At 42.7% G+C, this 24,525-nt stretch overlaps 1 protein-coding gene across 1 annotated transcript in view; it reads left to right on the forward strand.

Moving 5' to 3' along the window:
* The window catches only part of SORCS3 (sortilin related VPS10 domain containing receptor 3), a 314,167-nt gene that overhangs the window by 216,643 nt on the left and 72,999 nt on the right, over positions 1-24,525 (forward strand). Inside the window, exons 6-7 of the mRNA XM_076338968.1 lie at positions 6,827-6,891; positions 14,542-14,660. Coding sequence (XP_076195083.1) covers positions 6,827-6,891; positions 14,542-14,660 — 184 coding nt within the window. The remainder of the gene's footprint in view (positions 1-6,826; positions 6,892-14,541; positions 14,661-24,525) is intronic.

Consider the following 24,525-nt stretch of genomic DNA (forward strand, 5'->3'; position numbering starts at 1 on the left):
CCTCAAAGCATCGCTGTCTGTGTTGGATGCACGTGGGACAGAGAGCTGATGGTATATTGTGCACTGAAGCTCTGAGATGTCTCCAAGATAATAACATCTTAACTTGATGAGCTGATGCTTCATTACTTCCACCATATCCTGATGCTGGTGCTGCTAGGACTTGGCAAAAAAAGGCTTCTTATTCAATCAGGATAAGCCCCCGGGGCTGCTTTTATATATCGTGGATCGGCTGTACCCTGATGAGTCAGGAGCAGCAGGCTGCACGGGAGTAGCTTATTTAGTTCATAAGTAAGCAGCAGGACTGTGACTGCACCTGGGAGCGCACCCGCTATGAGTGCTGGCTTGACGTAGCTGACAGATCTGCTCCCTGCATGAGACTCAGTCCCCAAGAGAAGTTATTTCAGGCTGGGAAATTAAGATGCCACCTCCAGCACATGCCCTGCCTGTGCTGCTGGCCCTTTCAAACCTTGACGGGGCTGTGAGTAAGGATCTTCACCTTTCTACCCACACACTTTTTTGAGTTTATTTCACAAAAATTTCATTATGTTTATTGGGGTTTATAGTATAGGTTGGGGAAGAAATGCCAGAGGACTTTAAAGGACTAAGACCCATTAACTGGATGAGAACTAGACACAGAATATTTGTACTTTCTTAGGTTTTGGTATTAGCATGCAGGGAAAAGGAAAAAAACATGAATCAACAGCAGCTTTGTTCTGTTAATAAATATCTTTTAAAGGTATTCTCAGGTTCAGTGGCACTTCTTTCCCATTGCTGTTGATTTCCATGATATAGAGTCACCTTCTTTTATGTACTGGGAAGAGGAAAAAAAGTTTCTGTGTGCAGCAGAGCCTGCTGTGTGGATTCTCTAGTGATCAGTGACATGGTTGAGCCTAAATGTCAGCTTTCCCTTCAAGGAAAGGATTGATTTGGACCTCTTTCCTCTTCCTGGCCTGCTGTATCCATGAAACAACTGTGCGTAGCAACTTTGTAGTTCTGGGACCTCCAGAACTACCTCCACTGAGGTTACAGGTAATTCGTTTAGACATTCAGCAGGTAGTGGGGATGGGATGCAGGTAGGCAGAGGCATGTATGCACATATGGAAAGACATGCAGAGGCTGTGAACGCCTTAAGTTTTGTTTCCTTTGAGATACCAGGCAGAACACCTCCTTAAAACTCATTGGGACCTTTCTAAAAAGGATTGGCTCTGCTGAAAAGAAATTAGCTGAGAATAAACACTTGGCAATTTTTTTGCCTTATCTTGCAAGCTGAGTCGCACAACAATTACTTCTGCCGATGACCAGAATTGTAGCATCACGGAAATTAGCAGTGGAAAAAGATTTAGAAAGCTCCAGGGACCTGGCTAAGACACTTTCTTACAGTATCTTCCTGCCCAGCTTTTTTTCCAAGCTTCATTTGAAATATGCTGTGCAAGGAGGTTTTGTCCATAGCTCTTCAGAGACCTCACCACATCCTATCCCATCCAGCAGCGCCTCCTCCTTTTCAGCCACAGAGAATGGTACTGTATTTATGTGCTTAATAAATACATTCTTTCCGCCAACAGTTCAACATTTGTATCCGTTCTTAACTAGGGTAGTTTATGGCGTGTTGTCGGCCTGGGGTGTATGCAGCTTGTGTGCACATTGGCTGTTACGTGCACAGAGTTAATGGCTGATGGATCTAGTTTTAGATTTGACTGCAGTAAATAACAGACGAATACACAGAATCCCCTTTACCATCTGAAGGTAACTGCAGTTATTGATACCTAGGCAAATGTGATGCCCTATCAGATAGAGAAGGTAGCCTGTTGGCTGTTGGCCCATGTTGGAAAGGTATGTATAAGTTAGCAATGGTGCAATGTGAAAAAATCCAGATCAGTTGAGCAGGAATTGTATGGATCAGTTTCTGCTCCCATCTGCCCATATAGACATGGCCCTTTTGTTGCTTGGATGAGTTAGTCCCATGCACTGCTTGCCTGGTACCAGACAGAAGTGTTTATTCACTTCTGTCGCAGGATACAATCAAAATTGCAGCAGACTAATTGGCAACATCCACTAATTTGACTGCAGTTGCCTGCAGCAAGAGGATGTGTTTTTCCCCCTTTACATATTATTGCACAATAAATGTGCCTTGTTCCTTTCCATTTCCAGCCCTTACCTACTGCACAACATCCTGCTAAGTAGTCTCCACCTGTTTCCTCTGTCTCTTTACATGAGCAGTGACAATTGCCTTCAGTTTGACATCCCAGCCTGCAAAAATGAGTTTCCAAGTTGGCATCTTGGGAAAGTCTCAATCCATTGTAAAAGTTTTTATTTTGTTTTCAAAGCCAGAGCTGCTGAATGCCATCTTTACTGGTCAGAAACCCTGGCAAAAAGCTCAATCCAGCAGATTCCAGACCAAGTTTGAAAGGCTGATCCCTGTGACCTGATTTTTTACCTTGTAAATCCTTGACACAAATGTTACTGATATCCAGTGATACCGACCTCCAAGCTAATGGGTCCAGGAGATGGAGGAATAGAGCATCTCTTATTCTTTATTGATGGTTTAGGGAGCAAGGATCAACAGCAGGCAGTCTGTATTGCTCAGCATTCTTGATCTAAGAGTAGCTAGAGTAGCTAAATCTCAATGCTGTCCTTCATTGTTAAATACTTGATGTCTGGAAAATGGGTAAAAAAAAATGCAAAAATGGTTTATTCCATGGAAAGGCAGTAGAGTTGGTAGAAACAGTGAGCTGAGGTGTGCAGCAGGCAGGTAATTCAGAGCGTCTGTGTATTTCTTTTTTCCTCTCTTTGCGTGTGCTAACATGTTTCATTTTGAACTATATACTGTCTAATATAAAAACATTTCAGGAATAGCTACTTACAGTGCAGAATACTGTGTTTTCCTTGCCCTCCTTGCTTGCTCTGCCTCCCGGACAGAGATGAAATATCAGCAGAGCGGCCTGGTAAATTTGCATCCATGCACAACGCTCTTCCCTCACGATAGAGATCAGGGTCTTGCCAGGGTCCTATCCATTCTTCAGCTTTCAAGAGCACACAATCCTCTTCTGAAAAGAAGGGAGGAAAGCTCTTGTGAAAACCAAGAGCTACCATGAGAACAAAAAAGAAGAGCAGCAGCAGAAGATAGAGAAAAGTAATCATTGCTTCCTTCCTAATGGGATTCGGAGAATTCTTAATTGGCCAATGATCCTGCACCAGCTGCAATACTGCCTGCAGGCTCCACATTTTGAAAACTGCCTTTGCAGCAGTCAGGGAACATGTCAGCAGCAAAAAAATGACCCTTCCTGTCACTTCTGCCTGCATCCTCTCAGCATTTTCTCATCTGAGTGGTGATAAATGAATAAGGATGGTGAAGGATGTTGATTTAGCATGGTTTCTCACAGCAAGAGTGCCCTTTTTTCCTCCCCACAGCCATCCCAGGCAGCAGCACACATGGGTGCATTTTGTGGACCTTGGTTTAGTTTTGCTGTCTGGAGTTTGTGCACATACAAAACACAGAGCTGAGCTGTGCATGGAGCCTGAGGTGTGACCATGTGGCAGGAAAACTGTTTTCAAGCTGAGCTTAGGCTTCTGAGTGTTGTTACATACTCTTGTCTTTGTAAGCCTCTGAAATAGAGCTGTTCGTCAGCCAGAGAGCCATTAAACCCCTTCCCAGCCACCCCACTCTGTGGGCTCCACTTGGTTGTAGAGAACACACAAGTGAAATGGTAAGTCAAGGGATGCTGACATCTCTCCTCATCATACTTTAGTTGCTCAAATAGTTTCGAGCAGTGCATCCTCCAAACGTTCTTCAGATAGATAATGTATGAGAAAATATAAGGCTGTGAAGGTGTCTCTTCTTGTTTTGTTGATGCTTTTGTATTGCCAGACCTGGGAGGTTGTTGTAGTGAGTTCTCAAGACCAGAGAAATTACTGCATGGGGTAAAGGAATAGCTTTACAGTCTGTGTGTGCATTTTTGCAGCTGTTCTCCAGGACCTGCATTCACATCTTGCTCTTTCCACTGCCTAACTTTTTTGCATTCCTCATGTAAAGCTTCTCCAGACAAATGATGAGGGACCATTTACTGAAAATACCTGTACTCACGAGTCAGAGCACTGCAAAGCAAAGCTGTGTTCTTTGCTAGTGGGAACAGACGTGAGGTGAGGCATGAAGAAACATCATTGATTGGGGATTTGTTTTGCAATCAGAGTCTTTGATATAACAGAGTGACTTGGTTTGGGAGAAGGAAGGATGACTGATGCATTACTTTACAGGCTTGTTATCTGCCTGCAGATAACAGGAGCTTGTCTTGCTTTTGGGTTGCAGGAGATTGCTTTGTGAGCTTTTCCACTTGAAATACGGTATTTGGCGAGCAGAGGGGAGTACTAAGGGGTTGCTGTATGCTGGTCCTTTTTTCATCATTGTTCTGAAAAGAACCACCAGGCTTATCAAAACTAATTAAGGGAACAAGTAGATGGCACTGGGAAGGAAATTCAAGCTAGAATGACATGTTTCAGGAGACTCCTGTCATCCCCTGGTGCTCATGTAATAGGCATTATAAGTGGAGTCGATCCACAGAGCTTGTGTATGCAAACACATAATGGTAATGAGTATTTTGGATTTTGTTTGGAAATGCTTACGTTCTTCAAATTACAGTCCCTTTTAAAATGGATATTGTTGTGGCAGGCCTTATACTGATGTTTCTTATTACCTGGGCCAGGAGTAGGTTTGCCCCATTGCTGCAGGGGGGGCACAGCGCCCCCTCCATCTGGCGGGGAGGGACCCAGGGGGTGTCGTGGGGAGCAGGTGAGGCAGCCTGGCATTGTGGTGTCAAGACACAGTAAACAGCTCTGGGTAAAAAGCTGGTGTCTGGCTTCCAGAAGGAAGCCTGGAGAGCGCACCCTCCAGGGTGAAGGTTGGATTTGAGTAGGAGGCCTGTTGGGAAGGGCTGTGGGGCAGGTCCCTAATGTGTTCCCGATCTGTACCTAAAAGTGCTGAAATTACCGCTCTGTTTGATAAAGCTGTGTTGTATAGCTACGTTGGTAAGCACGTACCTCTGTCCCTGTTGGCATGTCATAGGCAAGGGTCATGATTGCCAAACAGCTGAAATTACAGCATTTAGGGCTACTTATGGGAAAAAGGCATAAGACTTCTGCCGTGGACCAGAAAGATGTATGCCCTTTCTATACATTGGGAAATAATGTTGCTGCACACCATAATGTTTTTCACTGACAGTTTAAGGAATTTCTATTTGTCCTACTGTCACTGTTAACTGTGTCCAGATATTTGGAAAATTTGACCCTGATAATTGCTCGGTCACAGGGACTCAGGCCCATTCTGGCATCCTTACCGATAACAAACAGCGCTTTCTTCCTTGTGGGATCACCCTGAAACTGATGGTAGCGATTAAGGAGCAGACTGTTTTTCACTGGGAGTAGAATGATGAAAGCTCTGCCTGTGCGGCTTTGTTTTGTTGTGTTGTGGTTTTTTGGCCACAATTCACAGTGTGTTGTGAATGGATTTGCTATTGATGCCATGCTCTAGTTAACAAGCAGTGCCAATTTCAGTTACCTACACAGTGGGTCATAATGTAGTTGTTTCGGCATTTGCAGCACTGGCTGATCTTAGCTGAACTCCGGCACATTTGTATGTTTGTCATTGCTTCAATTGCTATGTTTTTTGTGAGACCCACAAAAATGTATCAGAGCATCTGTATTTTGTTTGTTCTTTTCTTCTTCTTCCTTTTTTTTTTTTTTAAATGTTTTAGCTGTTGATGCCCCAAGGATGAAAGCAGCAAAAGATTGTGATAAAAGTGTTTCGGAACATTAGGGAATTGTGAACGTTGGCTGACTCGGAGGGAATCTATTATTTACAATCTACTGTATCAAATTCAGCTTCCACCAAATTAGAAACTGATTTTTGACGTTGTCCCTTTTTAATCTAACCCTTTGGTTAACTCAGGAGAAGCAGCTCCATAAATCACGTGGACATCTATGGATTTTTTTTTTCCCCCTGCCAGCCATTGCTAGGACTAAATGTTCATCTCCCAGTGATTCTTATCAGCCAGGACACTAATAACATTTCTGTTCTGGGCTTGACTTTCCCTCCACCAGGAGGAAAACTGTCTTTGTAATGTGCCTTGCAAAACATTTTTAGGGAGTAAAATAACAATGCACAGGAATATTTGACTTGAGGTGCTTGGGTTTCAACCAGTGAGGTTAAAGAAACTCATCGTGCCTTTTTTCATGATTATCAAGGACCATGGCATGGGACCATGGGGTGAATAATGGATACTTTCTCACATTTTTTTTATCAGAACTTCACCATGCATATGTGCATCATTGTTTTTCTTTTGAAGATGGGGAAACTGAGGTAAACAATAGCAAGAATGCCCAGCAAACCAGGGGCAAATCAGGAAACTCAGTCTCTCATGTCACTATTCAGCCAGGTAAAACCCCTTTTTAATTTGCTGTCTGTAAGCATGAGGCTGTTGTGCCCTCCTCTTTCCTTCAGCATTAAAACAGAGCTCTGGTTTTGCTGGATCTTGGAACCAGCTCACTTTGCCACCACAAGAATGATCAATGTAGTCTTCACCTTGTAGACAAGGGATAGCAGGTTCACTCACCAGCGTCTGGGAAGATGTCTGTGTTAAAGGTTAGTATATGGCCCCTGGGAGTGGGCTGTGTAGAAACACAAAGGAGACAAGTTGGTAGGAGGTAGGGACCTACATGCCAGGTGTCACAAGGTAGTCTTGAACTGGTTTTGCTTTCCCTCACCCTCTCTCTGTCTGATTGCAGCCTTTTATCTAACTGGCTGCCTTCTCTCTCTCTCTCTCTCCCCCCCGCCCAGGTCGGTGACCGGTTTGGATAAAGAACCTGACCTTGTGCACATGGAAGCCCGGACAGCTGACGGACGTGAGTGCCTGCAGCCAACGCTGAAAAAGTGGGCTTTGAGTCAAGAATGGAGTGGGAATGGAAATTCATTTTGCTCATTTTGTCTCCCCATTTACATTTTAATTGATAGGAAAGGTATTGGTCATGGGGTTTGATGTAAGGCATACTCTTATCCTTAGCCCCTGGGCGGAAATTCAGAGGCTGCAGGGCTTGTGTTTGTGGAGAGGCTGGGCAGAAGCACAATTTGTTGGGCTAAGGAGCTGTCTATTCTGTTCCCTATTTAGCTGTTTCAGTATCATGTGTTTTACATGAATCATAAAGAGCTGGGCTGCCAGCACTGTGCAGAACAGCCTCCGTGCATTTCCAGAGGTGTTCAGAACAGCTAGATTGTACCTGGGAATTTGAGAAATTGCCTACACTCAGACTTGTCTCTGGCCAGAATGTCCCTATGCCCCAGGTACCCTTTGTCTCATATTGAAAGGATTTTTCAGTTTTGCTTATAATGTATGAACAGGTGCTCCATAACATTACAGGCCTTGAAAAGGTGCCTGGATCTGAAATAAGAAAGAAAAAACATCTAGTTCTTAATCCCTCACTGAAATGAATCTAGCCACAGTTGTGGTAGAATGGATTCCTATGTAATTAACCTCCAGCGAAGAAGACAGTATTAGAAGTAAGTTGACTTTTTCCACCACTCTCTCCAAACTGTTTTAGGTATTTCACACAGGAACTACAGCATGGTAATGCATCTGCTCCTGGGGTGGAACTGGCTTTACTCCAGCTCAATGCAACACAGCATGGGACGTGTCCCTTTTACACTACAGGGACAGTGTAGAAAGCAGTATAGGACTGAGGTTGTAGAAGATTTCTGGGAGGAAAAGGCCTCATTTTTGTTGGTTGCAAACTTTTCTCTGTTTTATTCAAGTGCTGTGTAGGTCAGATGCTGTGTGAACAAGCTCCTGTCTATCAGAGTGGCTTCTCTGAGGCTGTGGATCTTCTAAAATCACTTATTGGCCTCCCACTGCTATTTAGTGATGGCAGCTGAATAAATAACCAGGCAATAAAAGCTCAGGGGTGACAGCTGTTTGTTGAATATGTGGAAAAAGCAAAACAGGCTGGCGGGTGGGTGGGCAAAGTAGGGAGGCTTCTTCAGTGCCTTTGCTGCTGTGTGTGCTGTTGCAGGGATGCTGGGAGAAGTGGCTGAAAGCAAGTAAAAAAAGCAAGCAAGTAAGCAAACAAACTGCTGATGGAGTCTGTTTTCAAACTAAGTTTAAACTTGCTCACCCAGCTATTTGAATATTGGATGTGTCAAGGTTGTAGATGCTTCGTTTGAAAGATGTCTCCCCAGTTCGCAGACAACTCTCTTCCTTCAGGTCTTGTTTGCTCGGGGGTTTGCTGTTTGTTCTTGTTTTAATGTATAAATTCAGCATTTTGAAATTGGCAGTTGATGGTATTGAGGGTTTCACTGAAAGTCAGACTTAAACCAGTAGCGTCAGCAAAACAGGCCCATTGCAAGCCGTCGTCCCAGCAGACAGCAGGCACAGGCAAGACCTGGCGGGCTGTGCTGGCCCCGCTGGCATGTCCTGCTGAGGGACAGCACCAAAATGACTCTTCTCCCAGTCAAGCACAGCACAAAAGAACCGTGTTGCACCAATTAGAGTTTTTAAGGCTTAAAACGATATTAGTTTGTGTTACAAAACATCGACTGCCTCGAAGCTATAGCCTCACCTGGTGTGAAATGGTACAGCTCTGTATACTTAGGAATGGGAGGTTGAACTTTTCTCCTAGCCGGCTCTGTGACCAAAATGGGCCTTCATGCTCTCAGTGAAATGGCTGAGGCACTTACACCTGCTGGAAAATGGGTCCCTGCAGTTATTTCCTCTTGATCAGAAAGTTTCTGATGAAAGTTTTCCTCGGTAGTGGGGAGAAGGAAGGGGAGGCTTTTTTAATGCCTCTTAGGTCAGTCTAGTGGCTCAGTCACTTATTTGAGCATTAACAGACATAGATTTGAGTATTCCCATTGCTCAGTTCAATTCACAGACAAGAATCCCGCCTTCAATGTCCCTGGCCACTTGAAAAGTACATGACTCTACTAGAGGGGGCATTTGTCTTTGCTCTTTTTCTGTTTTCCTCCGTGCTTTTTATTAAAAAAAAATAAAAAATAAAAAAAGGGGGGGAGGGCAGTGGTATTTAGGATTAGACTCCTGGAACTTGATTTTTTTTCTTTTTTTTTTTTAGCAGTAATGGGACTCAAGAACCTATCTAATACCGATTCAGACACTGGAGCCTAAAATATGCTCTGTGGCTGGGGAACAGGTGGTGGGGCATGCTAGAGCCTCATTCATCCATAAATGAGTCAGGGCTATCAATAAGATCACGGAGCTGGGAGGTGGAAGTCCTGTTCAACGCTCTGGTGTCTGTCCTCCAAGACGCTTTGCCCCATGGTTTTGTCTGTCTAGTCATTAGGAATGGTAGGGTCTCTGAAAAAACATCTGCCCCAGTGTCTAGTCTCCTTAAATATTTGCAAGATTCTGCTAATTCTAGTGCCTAGCTGATCTCAAGCTGTTCCTGTCTTTTGTAGCAGATGAAGTTTTTCACATTTTTTCGACATCTTGGCAGAGCTATTGTAGCAGAATAATAATCTAGGCTTGCATTTTTAAATTATAAAAACATGTAGGAGCCTTGGGCACTGTACCTTCTGCCTGGGTATAATAGGCAGCAGCAAGGACAGGGTTGGATGCAAGGGAACTATTACAAATACACTGACACAGGCACCCACCAGCACTCCTGGGAAAGATATATTAAACTTTCTGATGTTCAGTGAGATAATCTTCTCCCCACTCACAGATATGATGCAATAAACAGTGTTTTAATTAAAGGGAAAAGAGGGGAAAAAACCTAAACAGAAAGATAAAACATGGTCACTAATTCCCGGGGAATAATTTACAGTCCTGTCTACATTTCTAGATCCTCTTTTCCTTTGGGGGAAAAATTGTCGAGGCCAGCTAGTTTTTTCCCACTCCCATGGTAACCTTCACTGGCAGTTTATGATTTTAAGTCTTGCCTGGCACGAAGACCTGACTTAAGCTGAGCCAATCTGCCAATGCAACTTGTTTCCATCAGCTGCCCTTCTCCCCATTAGCCATGCTGGCCAGCCACGCCTGCTTTTAGCTGGCTTGTTAATGCTGCCAAGGAGGAGCAGGCCCTGCTGTCCTGTGTCTCTGTAGGTCACAGTAACCTGCACGTAGGTCTGCCCTTTGCAGCCTTCAGCACAGTGACAGGTTTGACTATTTCAGCCTCTCCCTTCAGGGACACACATCTTTGGGTGTTATGCACCAGAGAGAGCCTCTTGTGCTCCTGCTTTCTGCCAAAGCTGTCATGACTGGTGGGCAAAGAAGAGACTTAGTAGTTTGGCTTATTTCACCAGCTTATCACTGCAAATTTCAAGAAATTGCTTCAGTTTTATCACTTCTAAAAAGGGTAAAAATACACTCCAAATTCTCAAGATGGGAGACTATGTTAATTAGCAATGGGGAGGTGTTTAAAGCTCCTCAACAGGAAAATGGCTGCACATCTGAGAAAGCCATTCCCTAATCCGAAGTGAGATAAGTTGATGGGAAGGGTTTGTACAGAGGTATGGATGCTGGCATTTGAGCTGCAGCAAACCCTTCAGGCTGCTTGATGTCCATATTGCCTCATTCACAGATGGGCTGAGAAAGTAGCTGGATGTTGGGTTATAAACATGAGAAGTTTTTGAGGCTGTCTGGGAAATAGGGAGCTCTTCTCAACTCCCTTTGCAGTGGAACATAGTAAAACCCAACACCGCCCCCCCCCCCCCAACCCAACCCTCCTAATTCTGGTGTTGCATGGGATGATATATAAATTGGAAATAATCCCTAGATAGAAGCCAACATCCCTTAAAGTATGCATCTCCCAGTGAAAGGTAAGCAAGGCTATAAAGGCATAGCTTGGACACATGCTACCTGCCCCTCTGGGCAGCCATCCTTTTTCTTTGTGGCTGTGCAAAATAGGGCTGAAAAATTAACTCCCTTCAGAGAAGACAGAGATAATGAGGTTTAACAAGGCTAAGTGCAAGGTCCTGCACCTGGGTCAGGGCAACCCCTGGTATCGATACAGGCTGGGGGATGAAGGGATTGAGAGCAGCCCTGCCGAGAAGGACTTGGGGGTACTGGGGGATGAAAAGCTGGATGTGAGCCAACAATGTGCGCTCACAGCCCAGGTGGCCAACTGTATCCTGGGCTGCATCAAAAGAAGCATGGCCAGCAGGTCGAGGGAGGTGATTCTGCCCCTCTACTCTGCTCTGGTGAGACCCTACCTGGAGTACTGCGTCCGGGTCTGGAGCCCTCAGCACAGGAAAGACATGGACCTTTTGGAACAGGTCCAGAGGAGGGTCACAAAAATGATCAGGGGGATGGAACACCTCTCCTGTGAAGAAAGGCTGAGAGAGTTGGGGTTGTTCAGCCTGGGGAGGAGAAATCTTTGGGGAGACCTTATTGCAGCCTATCAGTACTTAAAGGGGGCTTATAAGAAAGATGGGGACAAACTTTTTAGCAGGGCCTGTTGCGACAGGACAAGGGGTAATGGTTTTAAACTAGAAGAGGGTAGATTTAGACTAGATGTAAGGAAGAAATTTTTTACGCTGTGGGTGGTGAAACACTGGCACAGGTTGCCCAGAGAGGTGGTGGATGCCCCATCCCTGGAAACATTCAAGGTCAGGTTGGACGGGGCTCTGAGCAACCTGATCGAGGTGAAGATGTCCCTGCTTATTGCAGGGGTGTTGGACTAGATGACCTTTAAAGGTCCCTTCCAACCCAAACTATTCTATGATTCTATGATTCTATAACAGCTTGGAAGTTAGGATGCCTCCTTCTCTCTTAATTGGCATTTTTGTTGAGGGGCCCTGTACTTTCTATGTAGGGGAAGATGTGCTCTGCAAATGGGACCATAGCTCATGAAGGGATCATACCCTTCAAGAAGTTTGAGCAGGGACTTGGGGTTATTTCTTGCTTCCAGTCACACACAAATGTGAACTGCGTACTGTCATATTTTGACCTGATTTTTTAATATATTTTAAAGGGAATTATTTTTCATTTTTTGTGGGGCAGCAGGAAGCAAGGCAAGACTTAAAATTATTTTTGTGTCCAAACGCAGCCAGGTTTGAAAATAACTTTTTTGATTCTGTGTTTTCTTTTATAGGCCTTTTGTTGTAAAATATATGAAAATAAATAAAGAAGAGACTAAGTAGAAAATGGGTAGTGAGCTACCCCCCTTTTCCACCACCAACTTCCCATAAATATTAATCGGGTGCCATTCTTTGAGTATATTTGATTGCTGGTGTAACACACTCAAAATGACACATTTCCCAATAGGCAGGAAGCTAGCTGTCATGTCAACACTTGTGATTTATTTGCATTTATTTGTGACAGGTTTTTATTCTTCTTCCCATTCTGTCACTCAGCAGCAGCAAGTTATCCCCTTTTTGGAGGGATAAGAATATCCAGGCGACTGTGTGGGAGAACGTACCGGAGGGAATGAGCTTCTAAAAATACAGCTCCTGACCTCTCCTCCTTGTTCTGCCTAATTTTAGTGCTACCTCAAAGAACAAGTCAAGGCTGCTGAGCTCTTTGGGTAGCATGGCAGTATATAAGACTCTCTTGTTTTCTGAGAAGTTGCTTTTATCCACCGCAAAGATGTCTTAGATTCCACATTGAGGAGGTAAATAGCAGCTCTGGACCAAGCGTGTATGTGTCAGTTGATGAAGAGCCTTAATTCATCCCAGCTGAGAGTCCGACCTCTCTGCTCCTGTTGGTATTTTATGCTGGGAGAAAGCACAACTCCAATATTCCAGTTATTTGGCACTGTCTCTATGTCGAATATTTTTCACCACACGCTTTAATTACCTCCAGATACTCTGAGCTGGCACCAGCAACACTTTCTGCTGCTTTAGCATCATCAGTGGGACTACATTTTCATTGCTGCGCCAGACCTGTGCAACTGCTCTGAATCAGCCATGTAGCCCTTATTAACCTCGAATTCCCAGTGCCTCAACCAAGACCCAGGCCTGCAGCCTTTGAACACGGACCTTCAGTTATGCGACTGGTCATGAACCTTTATTGGATTAAAGCTTGGTTGTAGTTTGTGACTTTTTTTAGACAATATCTTTTTAAAAATTATTATTCTTCTTATCAGTGCCTCTGACTTGCATTCTTTATGCATTCTTAAGAGTCTGTTGGTGGGACAAGGCTATGGAAGGGGAAACTGCCAGTTTGTGAATCTTGTCTTTGAATCTGGGAAGGCAGTTAGCTGTGTGTCAGAGGATTTCAGTCATGCTTTCCCCTGAACCACATTTTGCTGTCACTGGAAAGACACAGACTAAGGACAATAGCAGGTTTTATGGGATGGAGAATCCTGTAAGTAGCTTTGCTAGGCTAGTTACTGTCCTTTTAAACTTCCCTTTCATCCTTTTGGGCTCAGTTTGACAAGATCCTTGTTAATAGGTGCAGTTGTGAACTAAAATCACTGCACCAGGCTTACCCAAGCCCTTACAAACTCACTGTTTTCTTCCTTGATGGTCTGTCCTCACCCTTTGTAGAAAAGAGAACAAGTGCATGAATCTAAGAAGCCTGTAGAAGTGCCACAGTGTAAGAGTTATGACCCTTTTATCACTGCAGCCGTCATCTTAGTTTTATTCTCATTTTCTCCCTAATTTGCAGTTTTCAGAAGAGCAGTTGAAAGGCAGAGATGGCATATTTAGATTACATGCATCCAGAGACACAGTGCCTTGATTGTTCTGTTTCATGAGATCCTTTCTTAGCCTGAGTGAAATAATGCTTAATCACCTATAACCCCTGCCAACTTGCTGGTGGTGAGCATGTCTCTTCTTGCCATTCTGAGCAACTTTCTGTATGTGCGTTTGCCTTATGTCTTCTTCACGTTCTCCCAGTCCTGTTCCTTCTCTCAAGCAATGTCAAGACATGCCATTAGTGTGATGGTCTTCTCATCTTCTCTCTAGACAGAAGCATTTGATGCCTCTTGCAGTGCATGTAACTACTGTTGGGACTCTTCAGCTAGTCATACTATTTCATGTCCATGATGTTTTCATACCTAGCCTGTATTGGCTATAAAGACTTTGGAGATGCTTGTTATTTTCACAGCAAAATAAGTTAAACTTAATAGTGCTGGTTTGGGCTTTTTTTTTCTCCTTGTGTGTTACTACCATAATTAAAACCAGTCATCAAGGCTAGGGTACTTCAGAGGGAGGATGGGGATATAATTCCCAGCAGGGTAGTGGAATCGACAAAATATACCTGGGTGGCTTTTGAAATCATCTTCTGCTCCATATGGTCTCATCATCAGTTTTCTGATGCATTTATTATTTGTACCCTCCATTTATGGTTTGAACTCCAATCTCTGGAGGGATGTTTGCACAATGGGGAAGGGAATGGTGAGTGTGGAAGTGTGATGAATTCCTGACTCCAGAGAGCAGTTACCCTTTTAAAGGCTGGAGGTAGACCATGCAATAACGTCTAGCTAGTTGGAGATGAGGTTAAGACTTCCCTTTGGAGACCTTCTTTTGAACTGCTGATGACATTTTCAGACAACAGGCTCCTACCTGGGCATTTCTCATGTGTATATATTCTCCCATTACAGACACCCACTATTTGACCTGTCGGATCCAGGAGTGCTTGGAGACCAAAAGGAGTGGGCCATTTTCACGCTCCATTGACATCAGCTCCCTTGTTGTTCAGGATGAATATATCTTCATCCAGGTACGTTGACTTGATACGAATGTGACATGAATTCTGCCTGCGCAAGGTATTTGTTCTGTGTAAGAGAGGAAGCATATTCTTAGGACAAGTGCATGGGACCGCAAGTGGTAAGAGCTGGGAGTCTATATCTGCCTGCTATAGATTGGTGATGCGGTCTGGGATAAAACAGTTGATCTCTCTGCTCATCACTTGTCTCATGATGAATCTGATATATTTTGAAAGTTCATTCATCAATAGTCATAAGGGTCCATGGGTTTCGCAGAAGCTCTAAGTTGCTATTGTTGTGGCTACTTGGAAAATACAAAGAAGCTAGTGATGAACTGGAGAGAACAGAGAAGAACAAAGGAAAGGTGTGAGTGATCATTTTAACAAATGCAACGGTTTATGCTGATTTGACAGTCAAGTAATGCTAATGGAGTGAACAAAGATTTTCAGTAGGAGGTAAAATAGCAGAGAGATTGGAAAAAGATGTTGCAGGGCAACTTCAGAGTGGAAGATGGCAGTAAATTTGTTGGCTAGTTGATGATGATTTTGGAGATGAGGAGAAAGTGACAGAAATTGAATGAGAAACTACTTGTTTTTGAGATTTTCTGTGAATACATGGGCTGGCTGGAACATGGCCATCTCTCCCCATTTCATACCTGTGGAAGTGTGAGACTGAACAGTATGGTATGAAGAACACTTCCTGAAGATGTGCCATTTGGGTGAAAACTGGGAGCCAGGCTGCAGTGATTCCAGGTCTAGAAAGCTCAGGAGACACAGAGATTACAGACACGGTGATGTTAACTGCTTGTCACCAATGCTGAAGAAGGGGAATGAGATGAGATGAGATGAGATGAGATGAGATGGAGCTTGCATCCGGGTGGTACAGAAGAAACATATGCTTCCCTTTTTGAATAAGACTGGGTTACATTAAGCTCCTATTTTACTTTCTTGGGGGAACATCCAAATTATAAGAAACGTCTGCTCTGTTTATTGTGAAATTGTTAGAAAAGACAGTTTAAGTGGGAAGGCTGCTAATTCTGTGCTGGGATTAGGTGGAGGACTGGATCCATATGACCTGGGAGGACTGCCATGTGGAAACTGCGTGCACTTGAGTAACATTGGCAGACTTCTCCTCCTGTGAGTAGGGGAGTCTGCTGCTCTGGGGTTGACTGATTGCTATGGGAGCCACAGCTCCCTTCATTTCCCCATGAAACCCAGCCTGCTACTGCTTCCTTTGGCATCATGGGGAGACCTGCTGCTACAATACACTGAGAATGTAGCTTTTGCAACTTGCTAAGTCATGATTTGACTAGAGGCAATGGCTTTCCAATCAGTAAATGCTCTACTCTCCAAGGAGTATTTTAGAGAGATGCTTTTAATCTGATGTTTTATGTCTGTGGCTGAGGGTATTGTGGAACATCCAATTCTTTATGGCTAGCATGAAGCCTTACAGACATTTCTCATTCCACAGCTCCCACCTGTGTTAAAACAAGGCTGCTCTGTTTAGAAACTTGTGCTCGCAGTAAGGACATCTGCCTGGTGTGCGCATTCCTCTGCCTCAAATTAACAGTGAGCAGCTCAAGCTAATAGCTGCTAATTGCTTCAAGTTAAAAAAAAGTGTGTGTTTGTGTGTATACAAACACATGCATGTATGTATATATAATACTTCAAGTGCCCTGAACATCCTTAGCAATGTTTTATTATAGCTTAATGAGTGTTTGAAGTGAAAATCATATACCCACACTTCTAAAAAATGTTAAATATACACACTGAACATTGCTGCTGCTTTGGGCAGGAGACTCTCCCTTTCACGGGTTGTCTATCACTTTCCCTCTTTTTTGCGTCACACTTGCAGGATTTCTGACTGTCCAGCAGCCTGTCATAAGTGGCTGCAGAAACTGGGCACAGATGTACTACTTGAGGAACACACAGACACTTCAGATTTACATCACACACCTTTCTGAGCTGAAGGTGTGTTAAATCCAGCGTGTCCAGCATATGGTCGATGGGCTATGCAGAGTGTTTGCTCGGTACATATGTAGGAGTGCTGATATGTCCTGGATGTATTAGGCTCACAAGCCATGTGATGTAGCTGCCTGTTATGGGATGTGTCAGATTAACTCTGTGTGCAATGTCTCATGCATATCATTTTGTCTGGATAATCTTGGACAGAAATACGGGAGCCGGCTCTTTTGAATTTCAAATATTAGACAGAGATGAATAAATAAATATCAAACTAAATGTTAAGAACCTGGTGAGGTTTAGTAGCGCTGCATAAAGGATGGGTGCATGAGTTCTGATCTGTCTGTGCTGGAACAAATCAGAAGTAATGTCTTGGACTAGAGAGAGGAACTTGTTTCTTTTAACTTTTGTCATGAAAACAGTAGATTTTTAGTCTAAACCAGTAGTCTGTGTTCCTCTAAAGTAAGTGGAGACATCAAAACCTTCAGGGGCAATTTATCTTCTCCTGTTGCACCTATTGCAGGATGAGATAGGTCTCTCTTTGAATACGCCTTTCTCATTAATATTAGAAGGAATGTTAAGTATAGCATAGAGAACACCCCTAACTTTTTGACAGCTAAAATTAGGGAAGATGAATCCCAGCTGTTGATATCAATGTTTTAGATTATCTGCATACACTTACTTACGAGTGAATGTCCATTCTAATCAAGTTGGTGAACAGGTCTGTAGTGTAAGATTCTTGGGAAGCATTAACCTGTGTAACTGTGCACTCAAAGCAAATGTGATACTATGGTGCGTAACGGATAGGGGAAAGAAGAATACGAAAAATGTTACAGTGCCGTTATAAATGAATGATTCCTTATCTTGTGGAATGCTGTTGTGCATTCTGAAAGGATTTTGCAGAATTGCAGTGCAAAGAAAGAAAATGAGAATGATCCTATGCTTGAAAAAAACTTGCCCATGAAGAGAGTTTGAAAAGACTGAGACTGGTTACCAGGCAAAGGAGATAAATAACATAGCACATGATGAAAAATGTAAAAGGTAATGAAGAAGGAAGGAAAAAATAGCTACTAAGAGAGAGTAGGAAGAATTCTTATGAATAAAACAGTAGGTGATCACTGAATTTATTGATTGACTTTCTATTTGATTGGTCAATAGTTATTTAAGGATGCCTAGCACATCACTAAGATTGGATAATTCTGCATAAATTGATACATTAAGAGAAAATCCTGCCCTCTGTTGTGTGTATAAGTTTTCATTCAGTTCACAGGATTGCTCTGATGTAGCCAGGAGCTAGTATCATCATCTTTCATGGTTAATACTTAAAATTAATACAGGTTGGAGAGCAGGTCATTTATTTGTGAAAAAACCTTGGAATATATCTGAATTTATTTACTGTACCAAAAAGGAGCTAATTTGATGAGCAACTTTGCCATTAAGGTCAGTGTCAGTTGTGTTCAACTGTACAGCTGTGCAGTAGTGGAGCCCATACTTTCTCTGCAGCTGTAATGTGCCATTCTCTATAGCTGTACCACACCTTTCCTTATTGGTGCCTTTGAGTACTCGCTACTGAGATAGTGTCACTTTCTAAACTTAGGTGCAGAGATAACCTGCAATTGCCTATAAGATTTGACTTCCTGACAATTACCTGAACTGCTGCAATGTTCTCATGTTCAGAGCTTACATTGTAAGACCCAGGGGTCAGGGATAGTCTTTTGTTTTATGTATGAATCTAGTCTATTGATATTTTGGAGAATTTCTATGGTAAAAATAAATCACAGGGGGAATTCTGGGGAAAATATTTTTCAAGCAAGTCTTGTATCAGGGTTTGTAATGGAATTGCTCAAGTTGCTGAAAGGAGTCTAAAATGCAATATGCTTTAATGAAAATGGGGATTATTTTTCAGGAAATTCTGTTTTGAGTGAGAAAGCATTGTTTGGAGAAAAACTTGTTTTTTTCCTATAAGTAAACAAATAACATCAGTGCTACTTAGTTCTTTAAAGACTAAAGAGAAGAGCAGGAATGATCTGTGTACGTTTCCTTGCCAACAGATGAAAACGTTCCACTGAAAATGCAAGAAGGCATGAGCAAACATCATCACTTATTGCAGGGAGTGAGGAGAGTCTGGACCAAAAAAGTCTCAGTACAGTGTTGCTTACTTGTGGTGATCTGAGAACTCCTAAGGGGGTATGAATACCGCAGTGCATTCACTGGAAATCAGCTTTGCTCTGGGACAGCAGTTTCTGCAGAAAGCAACATTCTTGTGGACAGACCTACAGCTGCCATAGGGAGCTAATTATTGCTAAGTTAAAGTAGTTGTTCCCAGTTACCCAAAGGTTATGTGCAAGCTATCTCAGGTGCAATAGCTCAGTTGTTCTGCTGGGTGGCTGCAGTCCTGTGTTGGATGAGCCTGGCCACTAGCAGGGACTGATGATATTCCCAGTGCACTGGTGCAGACCCATGCAAGGACTGTATTTTCGCACAGAACCCTAGGTATCAGGAGAGGGACAATAATAATGATGAAACTCTTCAGAATGTGTGGTGTGAAGACTGCTGGCAGTACTGCTGTTATAGGACTGGTGGCCTGAGGATGTAAGTGAGACAAAGTTTACAGGGAGAGGTAGTATTTTTTATGAGATTGGAATTGATAGAGTTAGAAAAGGGACAGATAAGCTTTTGGGCATACTTATGAGATCCTGAGGGACTTGAAGTATTTGGTCTCTGAAAATTGTCCTTTCTTTTCTTTACCCAGCTATAGCTGTAGGTCTCAAAATATGTTTCCTCCCCCTATTAATCTTGTTGTGTTTTCTTTGTGTAAACCCTTCAGTGTGTGGCCTTCCTCCCAGAGGTCATACCAGTCTAGTTCAGCATCCAGTTAACACTGTCCCCATTCCTCCCTTAAGCTTCTGTCTCTGTCAATGCTTGGAGACCCTCAGGGTAACTTTGGCCTTTTTGATTTGAACTGGCTGTAAGTCATTGCAGAGATGTGTGGATGGGCAATCAATACCTGTGTTGATTGGGTTTTATGTCTTTATTTTTCTCTGGGGTGGTGTAGACTCTGCTATCCCAACAGAGTGCAGCTGAAGTCAATCTGAAATGTAGCTCAGAATTTCAGCACTTTCCATGGCGGTGACAAAGCTACTGGGCATGGAAGACTCCTCTGAGATTTAGAAGCTGATACATGGTTTGAATTTGGGGATGCCTGTTTTCTCTAGCAGGCCAAACAAATGCCTTTGGAGGTGAACACTCTCAGGTCTGCCTTTGGCTGGTGGTCTTACCTCATAAGGACAAGGAATAACACCTGCAAGCTCTGATTGAAAAGGGCTGGCTGTTTGCTTCAGACCCTGCTCTATTTCCACTTTAAATGGCAAGTTCTTTACGCCATTAACCAGAAGGCCGTGCTGAGAGGCAGTACATTATCACTTACCAAGGCCTTTAAAGAGTGGGAACATGGATGCCCCTTCCCTTTTCCACTCCCATGGCATAATTTATCAAGGTGTTTAACTGCAGGCTGAAATTCATAAGAGGGTCTTCTCTCTCACCTGGCCCCTCCTGCCATTCCCTCTTGGGAAGCTTTCTCGGCAGCTTTCTGTGCCATTTCATTTGTGATTCAGTCTTCTGGGAACCCTGGGAACTGCACAGCTCTCTCTTGACTCTAGAGTCCTTCAGATCAGGTTGTGCTGGGACATATGATGGTCCCATATCCAAAAAGCTAAGGTGCTCTGATGGTTGCCCTTTTTTTTGAGGTTCATGTTATGAAGGAAGGAAGGAGTGTGAGGGGAGCTGAGAAGAGAGAGAGAGTTTCGGCTGTGGTTTATAATCCTTCTGAATGAGATGGGGTCTGTGACATTGCCATTTAGGAGCAGGGGATGCTGATTACTCACAGCTTGCACATGCAGCAGTGTGGGAGCAGCTGCAGTTCTTACAGATGGCAGTAATTCCATGTGGAAAGTGAAAAGTTTAAGTCAAAATGCTCCTCTTTGATACTGATCATGTGTCTGGCTCTCTTTCACCCTCTGAAGTAATTTTGCACTTAGAAGACTTTTGCTTAATTCAGCAAGTTGCACAGCAGGGCAGCGTCTCAGCCCGCTCACCAGCATGAGTGAGAACGAGCAAACCCAGAATTTCTCCAGATGTTGTGTGGGGCAGCTAAGTGGGATTCTTACAATACACATCTGAATAATTCCTCTGGCTCAGAGGAGCAAACACTTCTGCCAAAAGCTGTTGAACCAATTCAGTCTTCTTTTGCATCAGAAAGTCTCCTTAAAACATACGCAGATGTCAGTATTCACCCACAATCACTGATAACTTCTTATAGAACCTATGGATAATATTGCCTTTTTTGGATGCCTGGAGTCTCATCAGAGTGTCCAAAAATTTCAGCTGAAGTTGTTTGATGGAAAATGACTTTTGTAGAACATTCCCCCTTTTTTTTTTTTTAATCTGAACCAAATTCCATTTTTACCAAAGTGGATATGTTTATGAGAACTTTTTTTTTTCAGGCTCAATGAAAAGAAAAATATTTATTGCTTATAGCCTTAGAACTGGGGTGGGGGGACAATTCTCTCTGAGGTTTTATAGAGGGGAAAAAAAAAGTTCCTAATTATATAAGCTAAATATATCTAAGCTTAGCTCAGAGAAGTAGTTTATTACTATTACTGGTTGTAACTGTGGTTGTTTAGGAAAACTTGGAAGTGCTTATGTTTAGTAGGACATGAGTGTATGTTTCAAGTTTATTGGGTATTTAAGGCTAGGCTAAATGAGCATATTTGCTGAATCGAAGTCAGTCATCAGGTGAGTAGACTTCAACCAGCAGCCACACCTGAGATTATGCCAATTCATAGGGATTCCTGACCTCAGTTCTCAAGCTGTCAATTTAATAACTTAAATAAGTAGTAAATTTCCCCAGGAATAAAGAAAGGAAAAAGATTTTTTTTTTTTTCCATGTGAAACTTCTCAGCAGTGAAACAAGGTAGGAGGGGAGAAATTCAACTTTGATTTCCTGGTCTAGAGCCTTGTCTTTATTTTCACAGAAGCTAGATACACCATGTTCAAATATAAATTTCTTTCCTCCATTTTTTAACTAGGAGCCAAAGGTCTTAACAGAAATCAATCCATGCAATTTATTTTTAATTTCACCCTGCTTAGCTACAATTGATTTTTATCTTCGCGATCGATGGTAGAGAAAACGGCTTGGTGGGACAATGGAGCACCCTCCAACTTGTAGGGTTTGGTCTTTGAGTCTTTTATTGAAGAAACCATTAAAAGCTTATTATGAAACTAATAGGATGAAGACGTTTAAATGATGAACATGATTACACCTGTTTTACTGGTGAATAATGCCTGCTACAGCTGATCTTCTCTTGACCCTATTTAAAATGCTGGACAGCACTCCAGTGGGGGAAATTAATCCATACAGATTAAAGAAAGTGCATCCCAGGTGCTAGTTAAAAGCTCTTCTTAAAGCGAGATAGGCAGTAAGTAGTTAGCTACTTTCCTATTCACTGCTTTTCATCCGTTTCTAGCACTGTTTCATCTTCGCTGTGCCAAATATCAGATTTGGAACTTGAACCTAAATATCTGTTGATTAAAAATTATTAACATTTTCCTTTATTTATTTATTTATATTAATTTTGTTTCTAGAGCTTTTTGTGCTGTACTTTCTTTAATCACACTCTCCCCTTCCCTCATCTTGTCTGATTTATCAGCAGCGTCTGCAGCTGAAGATGTAAAGGATTACCTTGGCAGACTCATATGTTTCCTCTGAAATCCTTCAAAAGGAGATTTAACATGTACAATTATGCTCCTCTCTTAAGTTGGTTTCTGTGTGGGTAATGTGCTTTTGCAGCTCTAACATGGCTCATGTTTTGGTGTAACCGTGCACATTTTCTGCAGGAGCTGCTTTTAAAACAAATCCATTTTGGTTTGGGAGAGGAGGCACAACTTTTCAGTCCTCATGCTGGCAAACCTGTGCATGGCCTAGACAGTAGCTGGCTCTGAAGAACACCAAAATCCCTCGCTAAAGGTGTGAGTGGATCAGCCTGCCTGCTGAACTTGTCATCGCTCCTCCATACTTTAATCCACAATTTTATTTAGGAGATTTTATGCCCAAAAGAAGGATTAAGGGTAACTAAGGTTAAAGCAGCAAGGAGGGGTGCCAGGGCACCCTATGGAGGTGGAGAACACAGATCCAGGATGCCATTACAATACTGATACAGTATTTCTCAACTTTTGACTTCTACCAACTCATTTTATGTTACTGGGAAGGAAGGAGCTCTACAAGCAAAGGAAGTCACCCCAGAAAGAAAGTGAGGGGTTTATTGGAAATAATATCAAAAGACATCAAATATCACAAATGTCTAAACATGTCTGGTCATTGTGTGTTGATCTGCGTTACTACCAATTCTCTTTTGTGTTGATCATTATCAACAGCGTAAAAAGTAGATGACCTGTTCCAATAACTGTGCAGGACAAGCAATAGTTATCGTTGTAAACCACCCAGACTGATAAACTATGTAGAAAAGCCCTCCGTTCTCTTTTAGCCATCAGCTTAGGAAGCGTCCGCTATCTGCACACTGTCACTGTTTCTCCAAGGCTGTGCCTCTAATATATAGTGTTTCATTGTCAGCATCAGTGCATGTTCCTTTAGGCTTTCTGCGAGTTCTTCGAGCAGCAGGAGGCAGGTGGGGTCTTGCTTAACCCAGGGTAATTTCAGAGATTTAGTAGTTCCATGTTTCTTACAGCAATACCTGCCTTACATTGGAAATTACGGGTCCCAGAGTCGGCTAGCCAGGAAGATGAGAAGGAAGCCTGGTACACTGTGGTCTGCAGTTCCTGACATCGTCTAGGGTGTCTTTATATTCTGGGACTTCATAACTCATTCTGCTTGCTTTCCAAACTCTTTTACACATGGTTTTTTTTGGTTAAGCAGTACATCTATCTAAATTAAAAAAAAAAAAAAGAAGAAAGAAAAAAAGAAAACCAAAAACTGTTCTTAAAGAATCATGTTAAAACATTAACATGAGAAATGGCTTCGTGTGTTTCTAGGCATGCCACAGAAATTATTGAGGTGAATGGATTCCATGGCAGATTTTCTACAATTCTCTGCATCCTTGTGAAATATTTGTTGTCTGCTATGTTTGATGCGCTCTGTCCCAGCTCAGGTCAGGAGGCAGGGATGAACCAGCATACTGAAACTTTCAGGGCTTTTAAAGAGAAAATTCTCATGTTTCTCTTCTTAAGTGTCAACTGATGTAAGTGAGACCAGAATTTTGTCTTGTAATAAAATGTGGAAGTATTAAAGAAAAATAGTAGATCATGAATGGAGGGAGGAAGAAAGAACACAGGTTAGGAAAGACAGCTGTGTTTAATGACAAACACATTTGTCCAGAGGAATCATTTCCACTGGCCAGAAGCCCAATTAAACACATAAAATAGAAATCCAGAAAAACAGATTAACGAGCCAGTCATTAGCAAAGGAGGAGGAAAAAGACAAACCCAGCTAATTCTGTACTGAGCATGACAGATGAGCTCACAGCAAATAATTGGGTGACATTCCTCAAATGTGAACTAAAAGGAGGCATTAGAGGGCAAAACACTATCATAATCTCTGGGATTTACAGTGTTGGAGAGTTTGCTCATAGGAAAAGTTCATCAAAATAAATTAAGTTGGGCCTTCCAAAATTCATTCTCTACCACAGTGCTTGCCAAAACTTTATTGAAGGCTTGATCATTTTTTGGAACTGTTATAACTGTGCATGTAAATCATGCAAAGATGAGGTCCTGGCTGGGGAAAGCTTCACACAACTCTTGCCAACAGAATTGTGGGTGGCTTCATATTAACTGGCTCAGAAAGACCACAGACCACAAAGATTGCTATTTCTAAACGTTTGTCAAGGTGACCTAGTCCAGGTAGAGG

The sequence above is a fragment of the Aptenodytes patagonicus genome, chromosome 5 (genome assembly GCF_965638725.1).
Source record: "Aptenodytes patagonicus chromosome 5, bAptPat1.pri.cur, whole genome shotgun sequence".
Taxonomy (NCBI): domain Eukaryota; kingdom Metazoa; phylum Chordata; class Aves; order Sphenisciformes; family Spheniscidae; genus Aptenodytes; species Aptenodytes patagonicus.